This window comes from Cryptomeria japonica, chromosome 10 (assembly GCF_030272615.1).
Source record: "Cryptomeria japonica chromosome 10, Sugi_1.0, whole genome shotgun sequence".
Taxonomy (NCBI): domain Eukaryota; kingdom Viridiplantae; phylum Streptophyta; class Pinopsida; order Cupressales; family Cupressaceae; genus Cryptomeria; species Cryptomeria japonica.
Genome location: NC_081414.1, coordinates 430,344,218 through 430,368,721, shown reverse-complemented (window position 1 = coordinate 430,368,721; position 24,504 = coordinate 430,344,218). Strand labels below are relative to the sequence as shown.

Genomic DNA, 24,504 nt, shown 5'->3' with positions numbered 1-24,504 from the left:
CCCAACCTTACTAAAATTCTTATTTTTATCTATATATATTTATACCAAATTGTTTCATCAAAATAAACCCAGAAGTATATGAAAATTGATATATGATACAAATTTTACCTTCAAAAATTAAATTGAAAAAAAAAAAAAAAAAAAACTATGGTGACTTTTTTATAATATATAAAACTTCCAAACCAATTTTTTTAATAAACTAATATGAGTTTTATATATATAAAACACAAAGCTTCCTGCAATTATTCGAAAGAGAACTACTACCTCACTCACTGTTTTTTTTGGCTTTATCCCAAAGATAAATGAACAAAAAGCTAAAAATAATTATGCATTCACATCTATATTCAAATTTGGAGACAATTTTCAATGAAGTAATGACTATATAATCAAGTAGGATTATTGAATTTCAATCATATGTATAGCAATGTTAGATTTTTATTTTTTTTGTATTTAACAGTTGTCTGGAAGTACTTTTTTTCTTTTGGCCTTATTAAGATTTGTCATTACTTAAAATTTTAAATGTGGCTCCCAGACTTGCATCATCTTTGTAATGAACAAAATAATAAAATCCCCATAAATTCCACTTTTTTTTAAATATACAAAATATGGTTCTTTTTAGGGAAGCCCTTGGCCCAATAGTAATTAATGCCATCACCAGATGGAAGAAAGCATAGATTAAATTGTAAAGCTTCTCAAAGCCTGGGTGTAAACTATAATTTAACTATCCCTGAAGAGTTATCTAGTTACTAGTTTTAACCCAAAATGAAATAAAGTGGACTGATCACGGTTGTATCCATAATGTTTTGCAAATGAGAACTTGCAGAATGAATCTGAAGGAGGAGTTGTAGAATATGAATGAAGCAGTTGAGCTGCTATCAAGATCTAAGAGTCTGATTTCCTCCTTTATGGAAGAAACCCAGCAGAGGAATACTTGATTTTCTGGGATTCACACATCGCATGACCGAGTAGCATATTCCTGGACTAGTGCTCCAAATAAGGATGGATGTTCTAGTAGCTTGGATGGCTTGTCAAATTCTTTAGCAATTCCTGTTTCGATGCATTGCATGGTCAATTAAGTAGCAGGGTAAAAAAAACACTTGATCTTGATAAAGAAGTGGATAGAATTTAGTAATGATTCCTTACCCGCATCCACAACCAAAACTTTGTCACAGTCCATGACTGTGGGTATTCTGTGGGCAATGCTGATTATGGTACAAGAAGAGAAGTCTTCGCGTATGATCTTTTGGATCACAGCATCTGTTTGTGCATCCACTGATGCTGTTGCTTCATCTAGGAACAGGATTCGACTGTGTTTCAACATAACTCTTCCCAGACAAAGAAGCTGCCTTTGTCCCACACTCCAATTGTCTCCATTGTCAACCACTTCAAAAAAAAATTAGCCGCAACATTAGCCTTTAAAAATCATATTCAGAAGCTATGATACAGTTAACGTTTATAGTGTTTAAATCACTTATATCTTGAATTTCAGTTGCAACATACCCAAGGAGTCAAGTTTCCCATTTTTGTTGGCAACTACATTGGCAAGCTGGCATCGTTCAAGGCTCTGTAAGCATAAAATATATCACCTTGTTATCAACCACTTTATAATGCACAATCAAGCAGCTATATAAATGGAGCTAGAACATATTTCGAAACAAACTGGATGAACAGCTACCCTGCCATATTTAAGAGGAATGCTTTTTCTGCAATTGACTTGGAAATACCCTAGTTAGACTGAATCCATGTTAATTTATCATTAAGATAGAAAAAGAGAAAAATAACAAATTGCAGTTAAAGATGAAATAGGAAGTGGTATAGGGATCATAAATTCTGTATATGAGAAGTGACAGCATTATAGCCACCAATCATTAAAAAAAAAAACCACTGCTACACAGCAATAGGATAAAACATGATCTGACGGCAAAGAAATTAACAAGAAAATTTTATCACTTCTTTTAAGCTGTAAAAATGGACATAATTTACCCTATAAGTTGTATTTGAAGGAACTATAAACTCTGTATATGACAACTAATCAGAAAAAGACAGCAAAACCACTGCTACACTGCAGCGGGACAAAACATGGTCCAGCTCCGAAGAAACAAAAAAGAAATTTGTATCATGTTTTTTTCTGCCAAATGGGCATAATATAAAAAGGATGAAAGCTTGAATGGCATTACCTTCCAGATTGTTTCAGGAGGGCAATCAATAAAAATGGATGAAGGTACGAACAGCATTACCTGCCAGATCTGATCATCAGAGTATTGTCCAAGGGGGTCAATGTTGCTTCTAACTGTACCCTCGAAAAGAACAGGCTCCTGTGGTATGATTCCAAATCGAGATCGAACATCGTGAAGGCCCAACTTGGTTATATCCACTTGATCAACAATTATTTTTCCTCCAGCTGGTTCAACAAGCCGAAACATAGCTTGAATGAGAGTCGATTTCCCACTTCCAGTTCGGCCTACAACACCAATCTTTTCTCCTCCTCTGATTTTCAGACTTATGCCTTTCAGAACTAGGGGAGTATTTGGACGATAACGAACCTATCACAATAGGAAGATATTAGCCTTTTTCATACAATTACAACAGGAAGATTACTTTTAGCTTATGTTATTCTTTCTTTTGAGACTAAATGCAATGTGTCTTGTTCAAGCTATAAGATAGTGCACCATAGAATATTATATCCTCTACAGCATACCTGCAACTCCCTCAATTCAACATTTCCTTCATTGGGCCAACTAGAAGGTGGTGTACTATCTGGAACTACCCATGCTGCCTCTGATGGAATTGTTGTAAATTGTCTAATCCTTTCAACAGCAACCATCTTATTTTCAACCAAACAAGAGAGCCAAACCGACCAAAATAGCATTGCATTGAGAGACAAGCCATATGACAGAGATAATCCGACAAGTTCTGCATTTCACACAAATTAACACAATCATCACCATTGGTTGAAAACTTGAAATTACTGTCACAATTAGGTGATTAAAAGCAATGGTAGTGGTGCAAAATACTTGATGCAGCTTATTAGACTGAAAAATTAAAATGCTTGGGACTAGATTTTAAGAATGATAATTTGTCTTCAACATAGTAGGGTAAAGCAGATTTTTAATTATAGTTCAAAGGAAGCAACCCAAATAGACATTCCATGGTAGGACTAGATACAAAAACTGTAAAAGTATGGCAATTTCTTTGGAGTGGGACTTGTCGTCTGCTAAGTGGAGCCTTGTTAGGTGGGAAACAATGTGCAAACCAAAGAAAGAGGGCGGTTTAGGATTACGCTCTGCTATTTTGAATGGGCAAGTTCTTGCAGCTAAGCTATATTGGCATTGGTGTACCAATCAACATCAGTTGTGGGCCCGTATTCTCACCCATAAGTATCTTCCAGGTGTTATTTCTTTTGATGTTCCTCGCTTTCCTTTGGAAGGGAGGGGTTCTATGGTCTGGCATACTCTGAAAGTGGGGCTCAATTGGTTAAGGGCCGGCTTTTTTGGATCTGTCATTCGGGGTCACAGGCTCTTTTTTGGTTTGATTCTTGGGACAGCCACCGTTCTATTCTTTCTTCATATCCTCACCTCCAATCCCTTTGTGATATTTTTACTTTGTGATATTTTTACTGCTGCAGGCTAGGACACAATTGAGCATTATAAGGTTGCTCAGAATTGTGGGTTGGCTGTTAGTTTTAGATGGAAGCACTCTTCTGAATGGCCTCCAGGAGGGTCAGCAGTGGATAGGCGAGAGTTGGCTCAGATTCTCTTGCTTGTGCCGACAATGCTTTGGTGGGACATGATGTTTTGGCTTGGGTTGGCAATGATTTGTCTGGGAAGTACTCTATTTCTGTTGGATATGGGCAACTCGGCAGGCAGATGTTTGGTGACACTGAGGTCCCTTGGTGGAAACATGTTTGGCACAAGTTTTCGTGGCCCAAGTGCAATTTCTTCATGTGGTTGGTGGTTCAAAATTGTTGTCTTATGTGGGATAATTTGTGCAAGCATGGTTTTCGGGGCCCCTCCATGTGTGTGTTGTGTCGTAATAGCGAGGAGAGTGTTTCTCATCTCTTTTTTCAATGTTCTTTCTCTAGGGAGATTTGGCATTTTTGGTGGGGTGTGTGGAACAAGGCCAATTGGCATGTCTCTTCTTTGGTTGAATTCTTTGATCGTTGGGGCAAGGCCCCTGTTACAACCTCATTTCTTCAAGTTGCTTGGGCTCTTGGCCTCTCCTTTATTATCTGGAATATTTGGTTGGAGAGGAACTGTCGGATTTTTCAAAATGTGATGTCGGTGGCTCCTCGCTTGTGGTGGAAAATTCTTCATTCTTTGGGAGAAACTGTTTCGGCAAAATGTGATCTGACAGAAACAGTGGATCCTCGAGACGTTGATTGTTGCAATCATCGTCATCTTCCCCCTCAACAAGGCTAGGTCATGAGAAATAGATGTCGGCATCCTCTTCGGAAGATAAATAGGGAGGGGCATTGGTCTCCCCCTCCTCAGGGAGTTTTGAAACTCAACACGGATGGTTCTTCTCGAGGGAACCTGTTGACATGTTTTTTAGGACTACGCCGAACACAGAATAAAGTACCAACGGTCACCTTACTCTCTCTTGATCAAAATTAGTCCATATGCTAAGATTGCACGATAAGTTCAAACTGTTAACTCCAAGGTTCCTTTATGCTACGAACGTGACTCAATTGGCTGATGTGATTGCTAGTAATCCAAGGGGCCCTACGTTTGCATCATTCTTTCACTTCTTTGTTGTGGCATGGAACTTCATCATCGGATATGGCAATTTTATGATGCTTGTGCTTTGAACGAACTCAACTGGAATGAACAGGAATTTAAAGGGGAAAGGGTTAGAAAGATCCAAATCTACTCCTAAGGGCAGTGATATCAATAGATAATGCTCTGATGGACGAATTCCAAATAAACCAAGCTCTGCTTTGCCAAGATAAACTACAACTCCGCAAGAACCGGTGCAATCTTCTAGGGATGCTAGAGGATTTTCAAATTGAGAAAGTGCATTTGAATACCCAAAACGGCGCAATCCAAACAACTATCCAAAACCGAACTTAGCACAAGTTTAGTGGCTCGGGCTAACTTTACACTGCAACTTACAATCAGCAAGATGCAAAAAGTATGAACCATGGAAATTCATCAGACATGATTGCATTCTCCATTGAAATCAAAGCACTTTATCTAGCAACTGAGAAAATAAAATTCTACTCTAAGTGAGGAAGGTGAAACCATGCAAGTCTTGAAAAAATAACTTAAGTGGACACCATCATAGAACAATGTTTCACTATTATTATCTCAAAACTTATCGCAACAATTTCATACAAGTCTCCCTCCTTTTACAAATGAGGGGGGTCACCCCTTTATATAGGCTTCAAGCCCTGGCTACATGCAAAACCCTAATTAGGGTTTCACCCTAGAAGATTCCCCACTCAAGATGCAACAAGGTGGGAATCAGCAATTAATAACCCATCATGCCCTTATACAATTAATTCCATCCCATTACAATTAATTACATTCCTGCCAAAAATGGCATTCATTGTGCATTAAATGCACTTCTTTCAAATTCTCCCAACATGCGTTGAATATTCATCCATGCAAAAATCACCCCATTATGTCACAAATGCTCCATTATTTCCACATGCGGCGGCTGTATGCAAAAAGAATCTGCCATAAATTCAACATGCAATGACCGGATCACCATTTGGTCAAATATTCCGGCAATGAATGCGTTCAATAGATCCTCGCCATGCAAGTGGACCCCGTCGTTGTATATCCGCTCCTGCACATCTAGAATTGTTGGAGAGAGAAAATTTGATTCAGGAAGAATTTTCTTGAAGTCTCTTCAACTTTCCTTGCTTGAAGAAGGTTTTCCATCAATTTTCACCATCTCCTATTTTTTAGGATTTTTCCACAAATTAGGGTTTCAAGTATAGGAGGGAGAGAATTCTCCTATGAATCTAAATCTTAAAAAAAATTGAATTATGATGAGATTTGGTGTCTAAAAATGGAAATTTCAAAATTTTTCCCGAGGAGATTTTCTGCTTTTCATTCCTCCTTGACCATTGGATTTTCATGCCTTAGACAAATTTTCAGTTTTCCAACTTAGGCGTGGAATTCACTCTTCATGGTGGAATTCATCCTTGCCTTAGACATTTTTTTGCCTTTTCTTGACCAGGGCGTTGATTCTTCCCCGCCATGGAATTTCAAACTTTCTCCATTTTTCCATGCCCTGTGTGTTTTGGTGCCCTCCTTCATTGCTAGGTGCTATTCTCCATTGAGGGAGGAATTCATGATTTTTAACATTTTCCTTCATCCCCTCCATTTGGCGCCCTACCATTCCCTAGGGCGTTATTTCCCTTTGGTCAAGGAATTCAATAAATTCCAAATTTTCCCTGCTGACTCCATTTTGGCTCCCTCCACAGTGCTAGGGCAGAATTTCACACTGAAGTAGGAATTCATACTTTGTTTGAATTATCCATCATCCCTTGAATTTGGCGCCCTATGACCTTCTTGGGCAGATTTTTGACCTTGTCATGGAATTCTCTATTTGTCCTTCCTTCCATGCTTTCTCCTATTTAGCGCCCTCCTGAGGAGTAGGGCGGAATTTGACTAAGGTGAAGGAATTCACAATTTTTCAAACTTTCCATGTTGACTTCATTCTGACGCCCTTTGACCTTCTTGGGCGGATTTTTGGTGGCGAGGAGGAATTTGGCAATTTCCATGCTATCCATGGAGACTTCATTTTGGCACCCTAACCTGGCTTTGGGCAGATTTTGACCATGAAAGAGGAATTCTTGGTTTTTTTTATTCCTCCCTAACTCCTTCATTTTGGCACCCTCACCTGGCTTTGGGCAGATTTTGACCATGGAGGAATTCACACTTCCTTGATTCTCCTTGAGGACTCCATTTTGGCGCCTCCCTTGTCTCATGGCGAAATTTCTTCATAGGGGAGGAATTCATGATTTAGAAGATTTTCCTTCACTACCCCTCTTTGGCACCCTCCCTGAGTGTTGGGCGGATTTTTGATGGTGAGAAGGAATTCACAATTCTTCCAATTCTTCCCTGACCACTCCACTTCGGTGCCCTCCTGAGGAGTAGAGCGGATTTTTCCATGTGTGGAGGAATTCATGATTTCCTTTCTTCTTCCTGACTTATGTGAATTTTTGGGCCTCTTCTGGATCTACCATATATGGATTTGATATGATTTCTCGAACAGACAAATTTCTCGAGCTTTCCACTTCAAGAAAGGGCTTTCAACACTTAGCCATTTTTTGACTCTCTCTGTCTGCTTTCTGACTTTCCAAAATTAAAAGTAGTCGTGAATGCTTGGCCTTCATCACTTCACCTGAATGGTCTTGTTGGAACAAAATTTCCAAAAATAGAAACTTTTCAAAATGTCAACGTTAGACCCTAAAACAAGACACAAAATGACTTACTATAAATGGAAACTTACTAAATATAGAAATTACTAAAAATAGTAAGTTTGTTTTTTGGCAAAATGAAGACATTCTGAGACTTAGTAAAATCCCTAAAAAATAGGAACTTTCTAAAAATAGAAAGTTGCTCCGTTTTGGCTCAAATTTTACTGGGAGGTTCCTTGAGGGGTCCTAATTACAGTGATATGTTCATTTTTTCCAAAACCCTAAAAGAAACCCCTAAAATGTAGGACTAAAGGAAGAAACCCTAAAATTAACAAAACAAGCCCTAGACTTCACCAAACTCACTCAAACGAAAAGCAGACTTAAACAAATTTGACCCCCGAACACTCACAAAGCAGAGAGACTAACGAGACTGCCACCAAAAGATCCCAAAAACCAAAACAAAAGACCGAGAGGGCCTAAAACGTAGGGGGTCTCCATCTGGAATGGGTCGATGTGTGAAAACGTCACAACAAAACCCTAGTCATGCTGGTATTGGTGGAGTTGGTCGGGATAGTTTTGGCACTATTCAGTTTATCTTTTCTGTTTATAAGGGTCTTCATACTAACAATTTGATGGAGGCTCTTGCCATTTTATCTGCTGTGGAGCGCAACTGTCAGTTTGGGTGGAGAAGGATTATTTGTGAGTCTAATTCCTAGGTGGTGATGAATTTGTAGAATAGGTGGACTTTCGAAGATATTAGTTGGCATTAAGCTTTGGTTGTTAAACAGATTCTTAATTTGTGTGCTTCTTTGGATTCTATTACTTTCACTCATATTCCAAAAGAATGGAATGGAGTAGCAGATTGTTTGGCCAAATGGGCTTCTGATCATGTGCAAAATTGGAAGATTGTGGATAGGGGTCAATTACCTCTAGATTTGTTTCAAAAGTTGGACCACTTAGTGAAGCTTGGCAGGGCTGTGTAAAGCCCTTGCTTTGTATTTCTTCTAGTTTGAATAAATTTTTACCCCTCTTTTAGTTTAAAAACTTAGTGCTAAGATGGAAAAGTATGTAGTATAAAAAATATTAGAATTTACATGCTTTACAAATAGATTGTTTGTGGACATTTCAATCAATCAAAATTTTAAGAAATACTATGGTGATTTAGTGAAGAGATTGGTATAAAAATTCTACCAGTGGGAAAATATTTGTATTTTATGAGGTTTTCAAATACATGCACCATAAGTCTTGATTGAAGAGTAAATAAATTTTACAGGGTTCCTAAAATCAAGTTACTGCAAAATGTCAGCAGAAAAACAGCCAACTGACAGCAAAACGGCTCACAGCATACAGAAAAACAAAAGATAGCATAGACCCAAAAATAATTAAGTTTTTTCTTCATGCGAGTTTAAGTTATTTCAATATGATTTTTATGAATAGTCTTTACATTATTGATATTTAAAAAAATAAAATTCATATAATGAAGAAAATATATCTTAATACAATGCTTACTTATAAAGGTCACCTTCAAATGACAAACATCACAGAGGAGTGGACTGGCAGGATATGTAATCTTTGGACATCAGGATCGGTGAAAATAGAATGACATTATATCATATAGTGTACAGCATATGAGGACAAATGAAAATAGAAATGAATCCCTTTTATAATCCATTATGCCAGGTAATCTGTTTTTGGGTTTACAGATGGCTTATAATAATATAGGACTACTCCATACTCCATGTGACGTATCTAACTAGTGAAACAAAAAAGGTGTGCATACCCTACCCCTTACAGAATTCAAGAGTACAAGTTCTCCACCATTAGACCAACTCATATATACACAGGCAAATATGCTAATATTCTAAAAGTAATCCTTAAAAGCTTTGTTCAAGGTGGAACAGATAGCAAAAACAACAGATTACTTGATCAAAATTGATAGCATAAGATCTATGATCAGAAAAGACACAGGATATCAAGAATTAAATGTCGTAGTTTGTTGACTAGACTTCTGTTTGTTGTTGGCCAGTTCAACTTAGCTTCCATAGATTACTTTACTTATAGATATCATTAAAAACTTTCATTTCATTTCATAAATCAAATCCCACAGAATATTAAAATATAAATTAGATTAAATTTGCTTGCAGAAATAGCATAAGTATGTGTTTGTTAATTACAAGTTAAAGTCATGTATTCCTATTAAAAGGAGCCTTGTACTTAAAGTCGCTATACTTATGCTTTTGTCATACCTGGTTTGATGATGTTGCTTGGTAGACAAACCAGAAACAGGGCGGAGGCACATAAAACAGTAGTTCCAATCATCTCCAAGCGATATCCAAGCCATTCATTCGATGCATTGTTGTGAAAATCCATTCGTAGGTTAGAGTTTACGCGATCAACATTCACTTGTGAAAATCCTGCCTCCTTTTTAAAACATCGAATCATAACAACACCTGCAATGGACTCTGAGAAATGGTGAATGACTGGTGCTTTGGTGATTTGATCTAATCGGGTCAGCTCTCGGGAGGAGGTAATATAGAACCTCTGCAAAACAAATACCATGGTTTAACAACAAAATATTTACGCGTGCTAGCTAATAATATAGACGCAGCCTCAACAAGCTGGAGAAGATTTCAATTCTGGCTCTTACTCAAAGATTTAGCTGTTTAAAATTCAAAGAAATAATTTAGCGACTTGCCTTGCAAATTTACTTGATGATGGATCATTAGTAGAATATGAAATGACTTTCGTTACAAGCAGTTGTCTAGCAGAAGCTTTACAATTTAATTTTAAATAATTAATTCCTCTTAAGGATACTTGATAAAAATAAGGATTCTACATGGAGTTCAGAGAATGTTTACTCTTGGAATTCATAGTTTTTCAAGGTTTCTGATAGATCTGTTTGTCTATGTTGCGTAAATCTCAGACTGCATGTTATATGGACAATACATGTTGTTTAAGTAGAATAATAATTATGGTTTAGCACTTGTGATTAAAACTCAAAATGAAGATCGTGTTGATGAGGAAAGATATAAAGAAGCTAGAATCAAGGGTAACATTTAAAGCAATGTATAAAAGCGGTCATCCATGTGCCTAAATCCGAAATTTACAGCTTGAGTCAGTTCTTCGTTCAACCACTTACAAGCATGCTTGGAATATATATAAGTAATCTTATGAGACAGGATCTTGCCACTTGCTATTAAATCTTTCTTGAGTAGAAATTTGATCATTAAATATTTCTCGAGTTGAGAATTCTCCTCAAATGCGGGGACAAGATAAAATGATTGATCATGAGTAGCGTGAGGAAAAGGAAAAAACAATTTTAGATAATAACAGTGTGATGCTCTTCACAGGCTAGACTCAAACTATGATAATTGTTAGCTGTCTTCTACATGGAGAGAGAAGAAAAATTATTAAGAACTCAAAATGAGAATCAACCTCCTTAAAAGATAAGGAAGAAAGATGGAAATTACATAATATCCATGGATGACCAAAAGTGTGTAACAATATCAAAGGGATTGCTTACGGTCTATCTAATAGCTGTCAAACCCCCTTGACCCAGCTTCCCACCCCATTAAATACATAAAAGAATAGCGCACAAATGCTAGAGAACTACAACAAAAAATAGCTGCAAGCCAAGGCAAGTCATCGAAGGAAATCATGTAGATTCTTAGAGCCAACAGTTCTTCCTCTATTCAGGGCAAAGCTTAAACTCGTTGGAGTAGAATAGTTGATGACAGGAACCAAATGTAAGGTTTATAGTGTATAATGTGGACTCGCTTTAAGCAACTCTCCAGGGCGGGCTTATGTGGAGTCTGTCTAGCTTGACAAATACTTTCATTGAAGAAATTATGATCTTCACTTCATCTACTGTGTCAAGAAGACTAAGGCAACCATCCGTAGTTTATGTGGATATAGTATATACACAAAACTTCACAGATCAAGGCTTCAACACTACCATCTGATCAAGGCTTCATCCTACCATGTTATTACCAAACAATATAAAAATAGGCAGTAGGGCAAGTACTAATTGTCGTGCGTTTTTTTTAACATGTTACCATCTTTAACAGATTGTCCCTAATATCCGAAGTTAAACAGATTCAACCATCACACTAAAGGGAGTGAGCCAGATGAACCCCAAATTAAGAAATAATGACGATCTAGAATATCATAATAAATAGGACATGGAAAAAAGAAGTGCTCATTTGTGTCAAGTTGAGTGAAAATATTCAACAAATATGCTAGAATGTATAACTGCAGAGTTTTGATTTAATTCTAAGTCTAATCTATGCCATGGGATTCTGTAGCCCAGGCAATAAATGTCAAAAAAATATCTAAAGGGAATACTGGTATTTTTTACAACCTAAAGAAAATGCTCAAAACAAAAAAACAAGTCTGACACTAACTAGTTTGGTATGTTTTATTCATGAAACCCTGTTAGCAGACAAAGACAATGTCAAATCAATGGCATCTTATTCTTGAAATGTTTTATTCATGAAACCCTGTTAGCAGACAAAGACAACGTCAAATTAATGACATCTTATTCTTGAATCCATGTTCCAGTTTCTTTCATAGACCTAATCAACACAGAATAAATCCAATAAATTTAGTTTTTAATGTTAAAAACAACAAAGTTAAACATGCTACAGGAAAACATTGTTATTGTAGAATAAACCAGTGAAACACGGATGCATTCCTCTCCCCCCAACCTGGGCGTTTCCGGGACAGGGACATCTCCGTGACGTGGGGACGAGGACTGGGCGTCCACCCCACCACCACCACTGGGATGTCCGGAGATGCCGGGGATGTCCCAAGGCCGCCTAGGCATCCCTCGAGCATCTCAGGGATGGCTGGAAGGCTCCCATTGCTGGGTGTAGGAAAAGTAAATTTAAAAAAAAAATTCATTTTTTTTTTTTTGTGCCCTAATTGAACCCTAATTGGACATGGACCCCATTCATGCCCTCTATCCTTTACAAAAACCCCTCAAATCCTCTCTTTTTCTCACATTTGGTTTTCTGATTTTTTCAACAGCTAAGTGAAGAGGAGAGAAAAGAATGATTGAAGGAGTGAAAAGAGATAGATTGAGTGACTGCGAATGCAAGAGGAGTGACAAGGAACAAGAAGAAGAAGAGGAGGAGGATTCTACACCAACTTGGAGAGAGTTTTTTCAAGCACAAGGTGGGTTTTTTTGTTGTTTTTTGTTTGTTTCATTTTCTGATCTACAATTTTTTGTGTTGTTTTTTGTTTGTTTCATTTTCTGATCTACAATTTTTTGTGTTGTTTTTTGTTTGTTTCATTTTCAAAATCTGATTTAAAGCTGATTTTTGAGGGCAAAATGAAGAATGACTCCAATGTTACGTTGAATTTACGACTGCAAAGGCATATTCATACATTCAATTCAATGTAACATTGGAGTCATTGTTCATTAATAGCTGCAACTGCATATTCATACATTCGATTCAACATAACATTGGAGTCATTCTTCATTTTGCCCTCAAGATTCAACATCACATTTTAAATTTTGTTTTTCAAATTTGTTAAGCTAGGCTAAAAATAGGCACTTAATGAATTTATTTTGTGAAATGCACTGTCACAATGAGCTCTCATGACATGAGTGAGGATGAGATAGAAATTCATTCCCATAGTGGAAATGAATCAGAATATGAACCTGAAGCTGAGGGGGGTGACCATGGGGCTGATCCTAAAGCCCAAACTAGTTCCATGGCAAGTGCAGAAGCTAGTATAGAATGCCCCTTCAAATTCTTGGCACAATATGATAAGTCTCCTCTCAAACAATTTACAACAAAATTACCAAGCACATCGGGGACAGGTTACTAGAGTTAATGGAAATGCAACATTTGTGGTGTAGAACGGTATGGTAGCATTACTAAAGTTAATGAACACTTCCTTTTTATTCAAGGAAAAGGTGTGGATCCATGTTCTTTTTTGGAAGAACCTGCAAATATTAAATATAGAATTGAGATCAACAAGCTTTGGGGTGTTCTTGATGACAATGCAGTTGCAATGCCTACTACTTTGTTTGGTAGGGCACAACTTCAACAGAGCCAACAACATGCTTCTAGTCATACATTGTAGACAAAAGAAATGATGTCGGGACCTTTATCCACTTACAATGTTGTAGCCCAATCACGAGAGGGTAAGGGGAAATGCAAGTTGCAAAGTAATCCCATAGCTGAATTGTTCAATGTGCAGCTGAAGGATGAGATAGATGATGCCATTGGCAAGTTCTTCTTTGCAATAGCATCCCATTTCATGTAGCTCGATCTCCTTATTATAAGGACATGATATCAATGGTGGCGAGGGGAGGACCATCATGTGTGTCACCAGGTGAGACCAATTTGAGGACCATGATCTTGGATAAGAACTATTCCGAATCAATGTTTTGATGGAGAAAATGAAAGCATGTTGGGTGAAATCTGGATGTAGCATAGTTAAGGATGGGTGGACGGGATATTAGCCATTGTCCACTCATCAACATCATAGTTACATGTGTAGAGGACCCATACTTTCTCTAGATAGTTGATTGCACAGGGCATTGCAAAGATGTTGATTTTCAGTTTGAGGTCCTCAAGGAGGCTATTGAGGAGGTTGGGCCACAAGTAGTGACAAATGCAACACGTGTGCAAAACTGCAGGGAAAGTTGTTGAGGCAGCCCATAGACATATTAAGGTGAACTCCATGTTGTGTGGAAGCCATTAACAATGCACTCAAGGACATGATGTAAATTGAGTGGATTAGAGAAGTGGTTAGCAAAGTGAGAGAAAGTAAATGTTTATCTGCAACCACCACACTTCACATGCACTCTTCACGAGCTTCTCGAAGGAATTCTTGAAACTTGTTGAGACCAAATATGCATCCTATTTCATTCTCTTGGAGAGAATGATTGAGTTGCAAGAAGCATTGCAACTCACGGTTATGACAAGAAATTGGAATCGATGGGCTGAGTCCAAGACAGAGCAAGGGAGGAGGGTGAAGGAGATAGTGAAGAGTGATGTGTTTTGGAGTGATGCAAAATAAATAGTCTCCATCATTGCTCCAATCTTCCAAGTCATCAAATATAGGGATGGGGATGCACCTACCCTTGGAGAGGTGTATGAGTGCATCGATTCTATGCTTGACTAGATGAGGGTTGTTGTGTGAGTGAAGGACCTCACTTTAGCATTCTACAATGAGCACATTCGGCCAATCATTCGGCGCAGATGAGACAAGCTGAAAGATCCCTGATGGATCTCTTTTACCAATCTGCTGTAATTTTTATTTATTTAAATTGATTTTTCCTGCTTATTAATATTTTCTTTCAGAAATAGACAGAAGTTGCAGAAGGGTTGAATTCTTTTTGTATTTTGATGATTTTTCAACAAGTAAATAATGAAGTACAAGTACATGAACAAAGTACTGAAAATGAAGTTCATATACAGCCAAAACAAATTCGATTCAAGGCAGATTTCTGAATATAAAATCAAATATTTGACCAGATGAAGATTTCCAATAATTTCAGGAAGATTACAATCAGGAATAATTCCAACCTGGATGCTGAAAGAGTAACATAACTAGGAATGAAGTTGTGGCAAGATTCCAGCCCTCCAAGTGCTGCACGTGGGAAGGAAAGTGGCTGCCAGGTACAGCCGTACGGCTGCCAAGTACACCCAGCTGGTTAGAAACCCCAAACCCCACGCTGAACTCTGTCAGAATTGCTGAACCTCCAGAAAGAATGCCGTACAATCTCCAAGATGCTAATAGCTGCAAACAAATCCAAACCACTGTATTGGGGGCTACGTCCCAAACAGGCAAGGCATTGGGGTTGGCGTCCCAGATGCTGAAAAGCTCTTCCAGAGCCAAATCTCAAATCCAAGATGTAAAATGTGTAAAAGATAATCATAGAATGAAGCTCCTATCCCCTTATAACCCCTCTCAATTGCAAATCGAACCCTAATTGTCTCCAAGTGGCGTGGTCTAGTGGAAATGTTATAATTTCTTATTTTAAAGTGGTCATGTTACTAGAAAATGACCTTTTTCCCCATAGACAGAAATCCGCTCACTGAATTGCCCTGAGACCAAAGAGAAAGATTTAAAGAATTTCAAGATCTTTCCAACGAGCTATCACACAATAGGATGCGCATCCAGATGAGACCAAAAATCCCCTTATTACTCCAAAATGGCTAACAACTTAGCCTTATTTAATTATTAAACGCTAACTTAGGAAATATTAAAAATATAACCCAAATAGCCACAAAATGCCCAACTGACATTACAAACCCTAAAATCATCCTGTCACCTGTCTGTGACTGAAGTCGGAAATCAAGGATTCACTGGTAGTCTCATCCCTAAAATCTAGGGATGTTCCTAAAATTTAGGAAACAAGCCCAATCTCTTTGAAACTGAAACCATCTAAAAGGTCATGAATAACCTCACGACTGGCAACTGTCACGACCTCCTAAAATTTAGGGATACCCCCTAAAATCTAGGAACTGCTCCAAACTGGCTCCAAACTGCCTGTAAAGCCAAAATCCAATCACTATATGCACTGAATGAGTCCCAATCAACCTCTGCTAGCCTACGAGACTCCAATGATAGGCCAACTCCTCCGTCTCCGATGTCCACTCTAGAAAGGGGACATGACACAAGCTCAACACTCCCTTGCATATGGTTGCCTATGCATTGAATCCTAAGTGATACAAGACTAGGCTTGGTAGAGGTACACCGATTTAGGATGATGAGGTGAAGGCAAGGTTCTTTAGGTGCATTGATAAGATGTATGATCCTAATAATGTCGTCACAATTCGCACTGAGTGGACCAAATTTGCCACTCTTAGAGATTACTCTGACTCGGCTACGATGGATATAGGAACTATGGCACGAGAGGATGCACTTTTGTGGTGGACTTATCATGGACAAAAATCTTTGATTACCACTCTAGGCATTTATTTGCTATCTCAGGTTTCTAGTTCATTAGCTACTGAGAGAAACTAGTATACCTATAGCTTCATCCACTCTCTTAAGAGGAACAGACTTACCTCTAGGAGAGCAAAGAAGCTTGTGTCTGTACATAGTGCTTTGTGTCTCATTGACCACAAGACACTTGTGTACAAAGAGAGTCCAACAATAGGATGGAATGTAGAGCCAAAGGAGCCATCATAGATTGATGAGGATGCTACAACTTCATATGCAAGGCTGGTTGGTGTTAGTTTGGCAGATCTTGACCGTGAGGAATCTAGTAGTTTTAGTGATGAAGAGTTTGGGTAGAGGCCTCCCTTCACAATATTTTGACATTTTGTACTTATTTTGAAATCATACTACTCATTGTAATCATCTTTATGATATTTGACTTGGGTAGAGGCCTCTCCTTCATCCACTTCTTACAGTTGAAACTACTGTAATGCTAAAAGTGGTATTTGTGCCTGTTGCAAAACAACTTTCTGTAACAACTATGTTGTTGCTACAGAACAGCTTCTGCAGGGCTGCAAGACCACTCCGAAACAACTCTAACAACAGTGTTGTTACTACGCAACATAATCTACAGCAGAATAGGCTGCTACAGAACATATTCTGCAGCAATAGTGAAAATTTTCATTAAACAACTTCCATCCCTAGCTGCATTTATACAGTCTGCCATTGCTTAAATCTACCCTGCCTTCCTCATTACAGCATCCTCAAAATCCTTCATTTGTGCTCAATGCAGCCTTTGACTAAAGGGGACAAACATAATTCCACCTCCATGTGCCTAAAAGCACCTAATTCTTTTTGAGTCATGCAAGATTGCACCATCCCTGAGATGCTCCTACATCAAATGGCCTCCTTCATCAAATGGCCTCCTTCATTTCTCATGGGAAGGAAGAAGATTTGAAGGATTCTTCAAAGATATGAACAGATGTCTATAGATTGAAGAACTGAACTCCTCAAAGCATTGACAATGTTTATAGCAATGAAATCACTAGTTAAGCATTTCACATTTTTAGAAGAAGAATGAGACAACTACAAGTAAGGGCATCAGTGCCTCATAGATTCTTTATCCACCATACACTGTAGTTTCTATAGATAAGAAATAGGGAATACAATCTTCAGAAGGAATGTGATCTATAGTTTACTTTTAAAAAACTCTTGGGAACTCTATGATTTTAACCATAATTTTTGGCAGGATCTCTGTGTGAGCCTGGTCAAATTAACTGATACCAACCCTCAAACTTCTGAAACATAAATAACTATGGTTTAATAATATTCATCAATAAGCTGCACCTTAGTTCCCATATCTTAAAAATATAACTGAAAAATAAGTCTTTCTGAGACAGAGAAGAGCACACCTTAGACACAATGGGTTTGGAAGGGAGTCACGTGCTAAAAGAAGAGAAAAGAAATCTCCTTGAAAAATATGTTAGCATGTTGCCTGTTCTGTTCTTGAGTTAAAAACTTAAAAATATCAATTATCATCTTCATCTATTACTAGAAAAGATTGGGTCTGATTTTGAATTGATATGTCGTAGAATATATCAGAAACAAGCATTCTCATAAAATTGTAACTAAAGAGAAGTACATTTATTTCAGAAAAGAAATCCAAGTAGTAAAAAGTAATTACCACTTTAGTAAATTTCAGAATATAAACACAAGAAGTTAAAATTCTATATCAAACATTTTTGTCAATGTAGTCTTGAAATTCTCAAATGACTTTGGGAAACTATTAAGAGTTGTGGAGATGAGAACTTTATCAACAATAATCTTAGCTATGTTAATGAGATAATTTAAAATACCCTTGAGCTTCAAGAGATGCTTAATTATCGATCCATCCATTCTTGAATTGTATAATCGAGTTCAGAGCATGTGTGCTCTCACATCATTCTTATGCTCAAAGATTATGTTGATTGCATCCCAAGATTCCTTTGGTGTGGTTGCATTCCACACATTCTCTATCAATGTACCATAGATAGACAGTTTATCAAGGCCAGTGCTTGGTGTTATTTCTCGTCAAATTCTTCCAATAGATGAGCATCTATGGGATGTCTTGCCGTGATTCCTTTGACGACGGTGGTGAAGTTTAACAAGAAAAAATCTAATGTTGTCATTCTCCATAGTTTTGAGCATTGGTAAATTTAACGGAGATGGCAATCAATCTAATATTTGTCATTCTGCAAAACTTCTCCAAAAGAATTTGCTAGCCCAATAGAAGTTATTTTTGGTTCTATATTATATTAAGGCAAAGACTTCATAAAAATATTTGCACAAGCTCTTCTTTGCTTTAATATTTTATTTATACCAAAGCCTTCTCATTATTACAAATCACAAATCCATTTCCCTCAATTAGAAGCTTTGATTAATGCCACTTGGTTTAATACGAAGTATATTGTAGGAAAGGAATTCTCATGACCTTTTATATCGAGCAATGATTCTTGTAATCAATGTTGCAACCTTGCTTTGATACCAATTGTTGAAATTGGAGAGCTTTAAATAGATTTGCCCTACATAATTTAGAGATCCAAAGATCCTTTAAATAGACAAAATATGTAGACAGACGTAACTCTACAAGACAGTTGTGTCTCTATGTAACAGATGTTTAGAGTTTTTAATGAAATAGAATTTATATTCCAACACTTAATTACCATTTCAAAGAGGATGCATAGTCTTGTAGCATAGGGTTTTTAGAATTAAGCAGCTTTTATAAACGCTTCAGTCTGATTTTATTTCTTCAGTCTACATTGTTAGAAAAATGTTAAGGAACTGTATTATGCCCTGTTATTTGCACAAATCTTGGCCAGTACTTATTATGCTTAAAGTTTCACTTTGAGGTATTTAAAGAAATGTTATCAAAAGCTTTGATTTTTAGAAATGTCACGTATTAGTGTGAAAAACAAATTTAGATCACATACTCTTATCCAGTAGTGAACATCGACCAAAACATTTATTTTCAACCGACAACCATTTCCAGGAAAAAAATCCGAGCATTAGCCTCTTACTCTTTTTATTCTAGCATGCTAAACTTGGTTTGTAGCTGTTATATGGATGTTATGTAGCAAATGTATAATGCAACCGTAAAGTGTAATCTAGTTACGAAATAGAAGCCACTATAAATGGAGGGTAAAATTTAGACCCAAAGGACGGTTCTCACCTGATACCAAACATTCACCCAAGCTAGTGGCGCTATCACAAAAATAGTTGGCCAGGCAACTTGGCATGTAACAGCAATGATGGCAATGCCTGTGAAATATGTTGAAACACATCCTCCCATAAAGAATGGAAGAAAAATATCAAGTGACGTTTGATCTGTAGATGACTGTAACCACAGAACCAAAAAGAAAGCTTCTCTCAGATTTTAATTGTTAAATAGTACTTATGCAGTAAGAACATCAAGGAATGAAAATAGTTTACCCTGCTCAGAATTCTGCCTGATGGAGTCGTATCAAAAAATGACATAGGAGCACGAAAGATGCTGTAGAGCATTTGTTTATAAAATATCTGAGAGGTTTTGAGTCCAAATGTTGCAACCAACATGGAGCGTAAAAGTATACAAATCCATGCTCCAGCCGAAAGTATGACAAATACTTCTATGAAGAGTTTTGGATTATAACCTTTCCCGTTTGTATCTGATGTTTCAAATGCCAACCAATAGTCGCTTCCTACTTGAACAGCCTGCCATACTACTTGAACTATAAACAGCATTAAAATAATGGACCAACCATATACTTTGGTTACGTACAACCAATAAACTTTCCAACTCACGTGCCCTGTCTCTCTTTGTTCATCTTCTACAATCTTTGATGTTCCTTTACTGGCCTTCGGTGCTGATTCGTAAGGTTGTGCTTGAGCAGCAGTATCAGGTTTACTTTTGATCTGATCCACTTGTTCCTCTGGGACCATTTCTGGCTCTTTTTCATTAGCATGAACACTAGATGCATTTCCTGTTTCAACTGATCCCATAGCATCCTCGTGTGCTGCAACTAGTGCTTCAAAATCTGTCCCTAGACCCATAAGCTCGTTATACTTTCCTGATTGCACTATCATGCCATCCCTCATTACCTGTTAGGATACAATGTTGAAAATTATTAATTTATTTCTAAAGAACTCGTCATATCATTATGTCTATGATCTTTGATTTTGTGCTCCATAAGTATCAGACCGTCAGTCATTCTAAAATGATAGATAGTGGTGCTATTGCTTTTGGGAAAACTTCATTATCATTACATTTCGAAATTGGAGAAGGAATTTTTTGGTAATATCTGATTTGCATCTTTATATCAAACTATAATTATAATGTCACTGGAAAATCAGAGGAACCCTTATATATTTGATGCTCGAATAAATCACAAGATATTGTTCATATGTACCAAAATAAGGTCTGCTGCATGCAAGAAGTCTACTTGGTGAGTAACTAGTAAAATTGTCTTTTGACCGAGAGCACCCCTCACACATTCCTGCAAGATGAATAACTAGAATAATTAAAGCTCCAATATACAGATAATAACATTGTCAAATTGGAAGCCCTGATCAGCAAGAAATGCGAGAGCAAACTGCTCTTCAGATAAATATTTCAATATAGCAAATCAATGTGCAGTATGAATAAACAGACATCAATGAAAATAGAACTCTTGTACCTTGTAAATTTCAGAGCCAGTGTGAGCATCCACAGCACTGAAAACGTCGTCCAGAAGATAAATATCTGTGTCCTGATAGACAGCTCTTGCCAGCTGAATCCGTTGTTTCTGCCCACCACTAAGATTAATCCCTCGCTCTCCAATTTCAGTCTGGTCTCCAAACTCCATCATTTCTAAATCCTTTTCCAATGCACACACCCGAATGACATTATTGTACTTGGAAATGTCCATGGGCAGTCTAAATAAAATGTTTTCTTCTATAGTCCCATTTTGTATCCATGACGTTTGCGGCACATACCCTGTGGTACCACTTACCTTGACCTGTAATTACAAACAAGCAGAAAGAATAAACTAAAGAGTGAAAATCAACCTGTGATAAGATTACTTTCAGCCTATTTTCAACACTAATTAGGTGTGTGAGACATCATTAACAACAACTTGATGCCATCTAGGTATGTAAGACATCATAACCAGTTATACATTTCCTAGTTTTCCATGTTTAACTAGCTACGTTTTCTATTTTATAATGTCAAATCCTCCCTATTTGTGCCTGTTGTAATTCAAGCTGTGAAAATGATTATTATACCTACTGAAGAGGAACAAGCAGAAAGAATCAAAAGTGAACATGATTATCATACCTTCCCAGAGATTTTTGGCATCTCCCCAAGAACAGATGACAATAAAGAGGATTTCCCACATCCAACAGTGCCAACAATAGCCACCAAAGATCCATGCTCAATCTCTATATTGATATTCTGGAGAGTAGGCTTAGATTCCTCTTCATCCCAACCAAAACTACCATTTTCAACAACAACGGCAAGCTTTTCACCAGTTGGCATTCTTTCAACTGCCTCAGTATCAAGCTCCTTGCAGGTCATGTATCTATCTAGCCTTTCCAAGGATACCATGGCTTGTGATAGAGATATTAGAGCCTGAGGAAAATTCCTAATTGGTTCCTGCAGAATTTTGAAAATGGATGTTGCTGTAAACACTGTTCCTGGTGTAAGATTCACTCCTACTAGTACACACGCAGCAAATGTGACTGCTGATACAAAGGAAGGTGTGCTCCATAGAACAATTACGTTCATAGTAACAGAATACATAAACTTGGAGAGCCATTCATACTCAGAATCCCGAAGAGACTCTACACGGTTCCGAAAATGTTCTTCCCAAGCCTGAAGCTTAATCACCCTCATATAATTTAGCATTTCATTGGTTGCCTTCATTCGGAGGTCACGCATTTTCATCAACTGGAACTGAAATCTTCTGTTCCTTTTGGATCCCCATGCTACAATGCCCATTATGACAATCATGCAGAAAAAGCCAGACAACATAGAAATGCCCAAAACCCCAAACAGCAATGCTAAAGCCACACCTACCTGGAGAGGCATCATCCAAATGTAATGAAGCTGCAACATCATATCTGAAAGCTGTTGAGCATCTACAGCCATGTAATTCACAATCTGTCCTACACCATGAGCTTGCCTAGCAGAACTTGACAATCTCAACCCCTTTCTGTATAGAGTAGTAATTAGAGTAGACCTTATAAGCATTCCTAGCTTCTGGCATTGAAAGTTATACTGATGTGAACACAGAACCTCTATCGATTTTGCCAGTAGTAGGATCAATACAAGCACATAGCCCTCATAAGCAAAAATTTGCTTTCCAGAAGTAAAATCGACAAATTTTTGTATTAAAATTGGGCCTATATACATTACACACAGTTTTGCAATGACCAGGGATGCGGTCAGTGCAAGGTTCGGCCAAAAACAGCGGAGCAACGTTCGGCAAACAGGGTGACTGACTTTATCATTTGGCCAATTTGATCTAAACAGCTCGTACATTTTTTCTGCACTATCAGAGGGTGCTAGTGCAGGAACATCTGTTAATTTCAAAGCACTTTTGTATCCTTTGTTTAGTACTGGATTCAGCCATGCCCATGTTGCTCTTGATAAAATTCCTGCTGTAGCATAAGGAGTTACAGAGTCCTCTTCATTGCCACGACTCGAAGTACTACCATCCCCAACTGTTTCTTCTACAAGAAGCGGTTCCTCTAATTTTTTTCCTTCTCTTTCCTCAACAATAGTGATGCCTGTAGCCTTTGTAATGGCTATTACTAGAAGAAAACCATTAGCAGGGAACACTATCAATGAAAAAAGATCATCCTCACGAATACTGATATCTGCACTGTAGATTCCAGACATGAATCTGAATATTGCAGAAACCAAAAACATCACATTCAGAATGAAACAGATGACCCACCACAGACGGAGAGACTTCGGATGGACAGTAGCCCTGAATTTCTTTTCATGACCAACTATTGCTGCAAATATAATCCATGAAAGTGTTTGTAATACTGTATAGATTGCCTCATAAGTAGCCCATTTCGTTCCAAGGCCCCTTCTAAATCTCCATATGCATAGCCCAATATGCACCAAACTTTCGATTCCTAAGATTGCCAAAGTGGCCTTGAATTTCAGGCCAGTTTGGAGACGCTGATTAGTTTTAGAAGGAACAGAGTTTTGTATTGACAGCAGTCTAGAGAACAGCTTCTGAACAGAGAATACAAGAAACGATAACATAAAAGCAATATCAATCATGGCGAAGAGTGTCCGTTGAGGACATGGAGCGAGCACCGCCCATCCCAGAGCCTCTAATATAGGGAAATCCGCCCCCACCGACCTCTGAGGAGCTGAGCAACTTACAGAACTTATCCACGCCTCCATTGCCCCTGCTTCAATATCATTTTAAACACTTTTTGTAAGCCACCCACATAACAGAATCCACCATGGATTCCGTTGATTAAATTCAAAAATATAATAAAAAACAATTAACCCAAGCAAATTCAACATAGCAATTGGCTTTACCTGCCACAGGAGATTGATCCAGCGACAGATCAATCTGGAGAAGGCTTCTTGTAGCTGCTCATAAGTTTTAGTGAATGGAATGGAGAATTTATTGCAGATGCCGTGCATGTGGATTGGAAAATTCAGCGGGTCATCAACTGGACAGTGGGCTGGTCTTGTATTTTAAATTAATTTGGAAAATTAAAATTGGTCTTGAGAATGAGAAATATGATATAGGTAATAGTCAGGAAGGAGCCAGTTTAGCTTCTGCCGAAAAGTAGGTGGTTAAATAAATATATTTTAAAATGTATATAAAGTGATAAAAATTAATATTAAAAGAAGTATGATCCAATAAGAATTCTAAAGATTCCACCGAAAAAAATATGTGAATAATATTGAATTGCTTTTTAATTATAAGCAACAATTTCTATATATTGTTGCTTGACTTATTTTATGAAGAATAAATATATGTTTTTTTGGATTTTTTTAAATTTAAAAAATTAATATTATTTTAATTAAAACATTTTTATTTCATGGTTCTTTCATTTATATTCATAAATAGAATCATTTCTATTTTTTTATAAATTAGAATTGAAAGTTAGTTTTAAATCTGAAAGTTAGTTTTAAATCTAGATTTTAGTGTTTAACTTATTTTAAAATTATCATTAGTCACTGTTAATTTATTTGTATT

At 37.4% G+C, this 24,504-nt stretch overlaps 1 protein-coding gene across 2 annotated transcripts; it reads right to left on the bottom strand.

Moving 5' to 3' along the window:
• Positions 1-560: 560 nt before the first annotated feature.
• On the bottom strand, positions 561-24,072 carry LOC131075654 (ABC transporter C family member 14). Of its 2 annotated transcripts, none has more exons than XM_058012502.2 (12): positions 23,835-24,072; positions 21,606-23,701; positions 20,968-21,288; positions 20,701-20,787; positions 19,745-20,392; positions 19,485-19,649; positions 9,619-9,913; positions 2,699-2,913; positions 2,238-2,543; positions 1,501-1,564; positions 1,144-1,383; positions 561-1,047 (listed from the first exon to the last, which is right to left on the bottom strand). In XM_058012502.2, exons 2-12 carry the CDS (start codon positions 23,691-23,693, stop codon positions 947-949), a joined length of 4,530 nt encoding a protein of 1,509 aa, XP_057868485.1. In that variant the 5' UTR covers positions 23,694-23,701; positions 23,835-24,072; the 3' UTR covers positions 561-946. The 2 variants fall into 2 exon arrangements, with proteins under 2 accessions (XP_057868485.1, XP_057868476.1); XM_058012493.2 differs by having other exon boundaries at positions 21,606-23,698.
• Between the last annotated feature and the right edge of the window lie 432 nt (positions 24,073-24,504).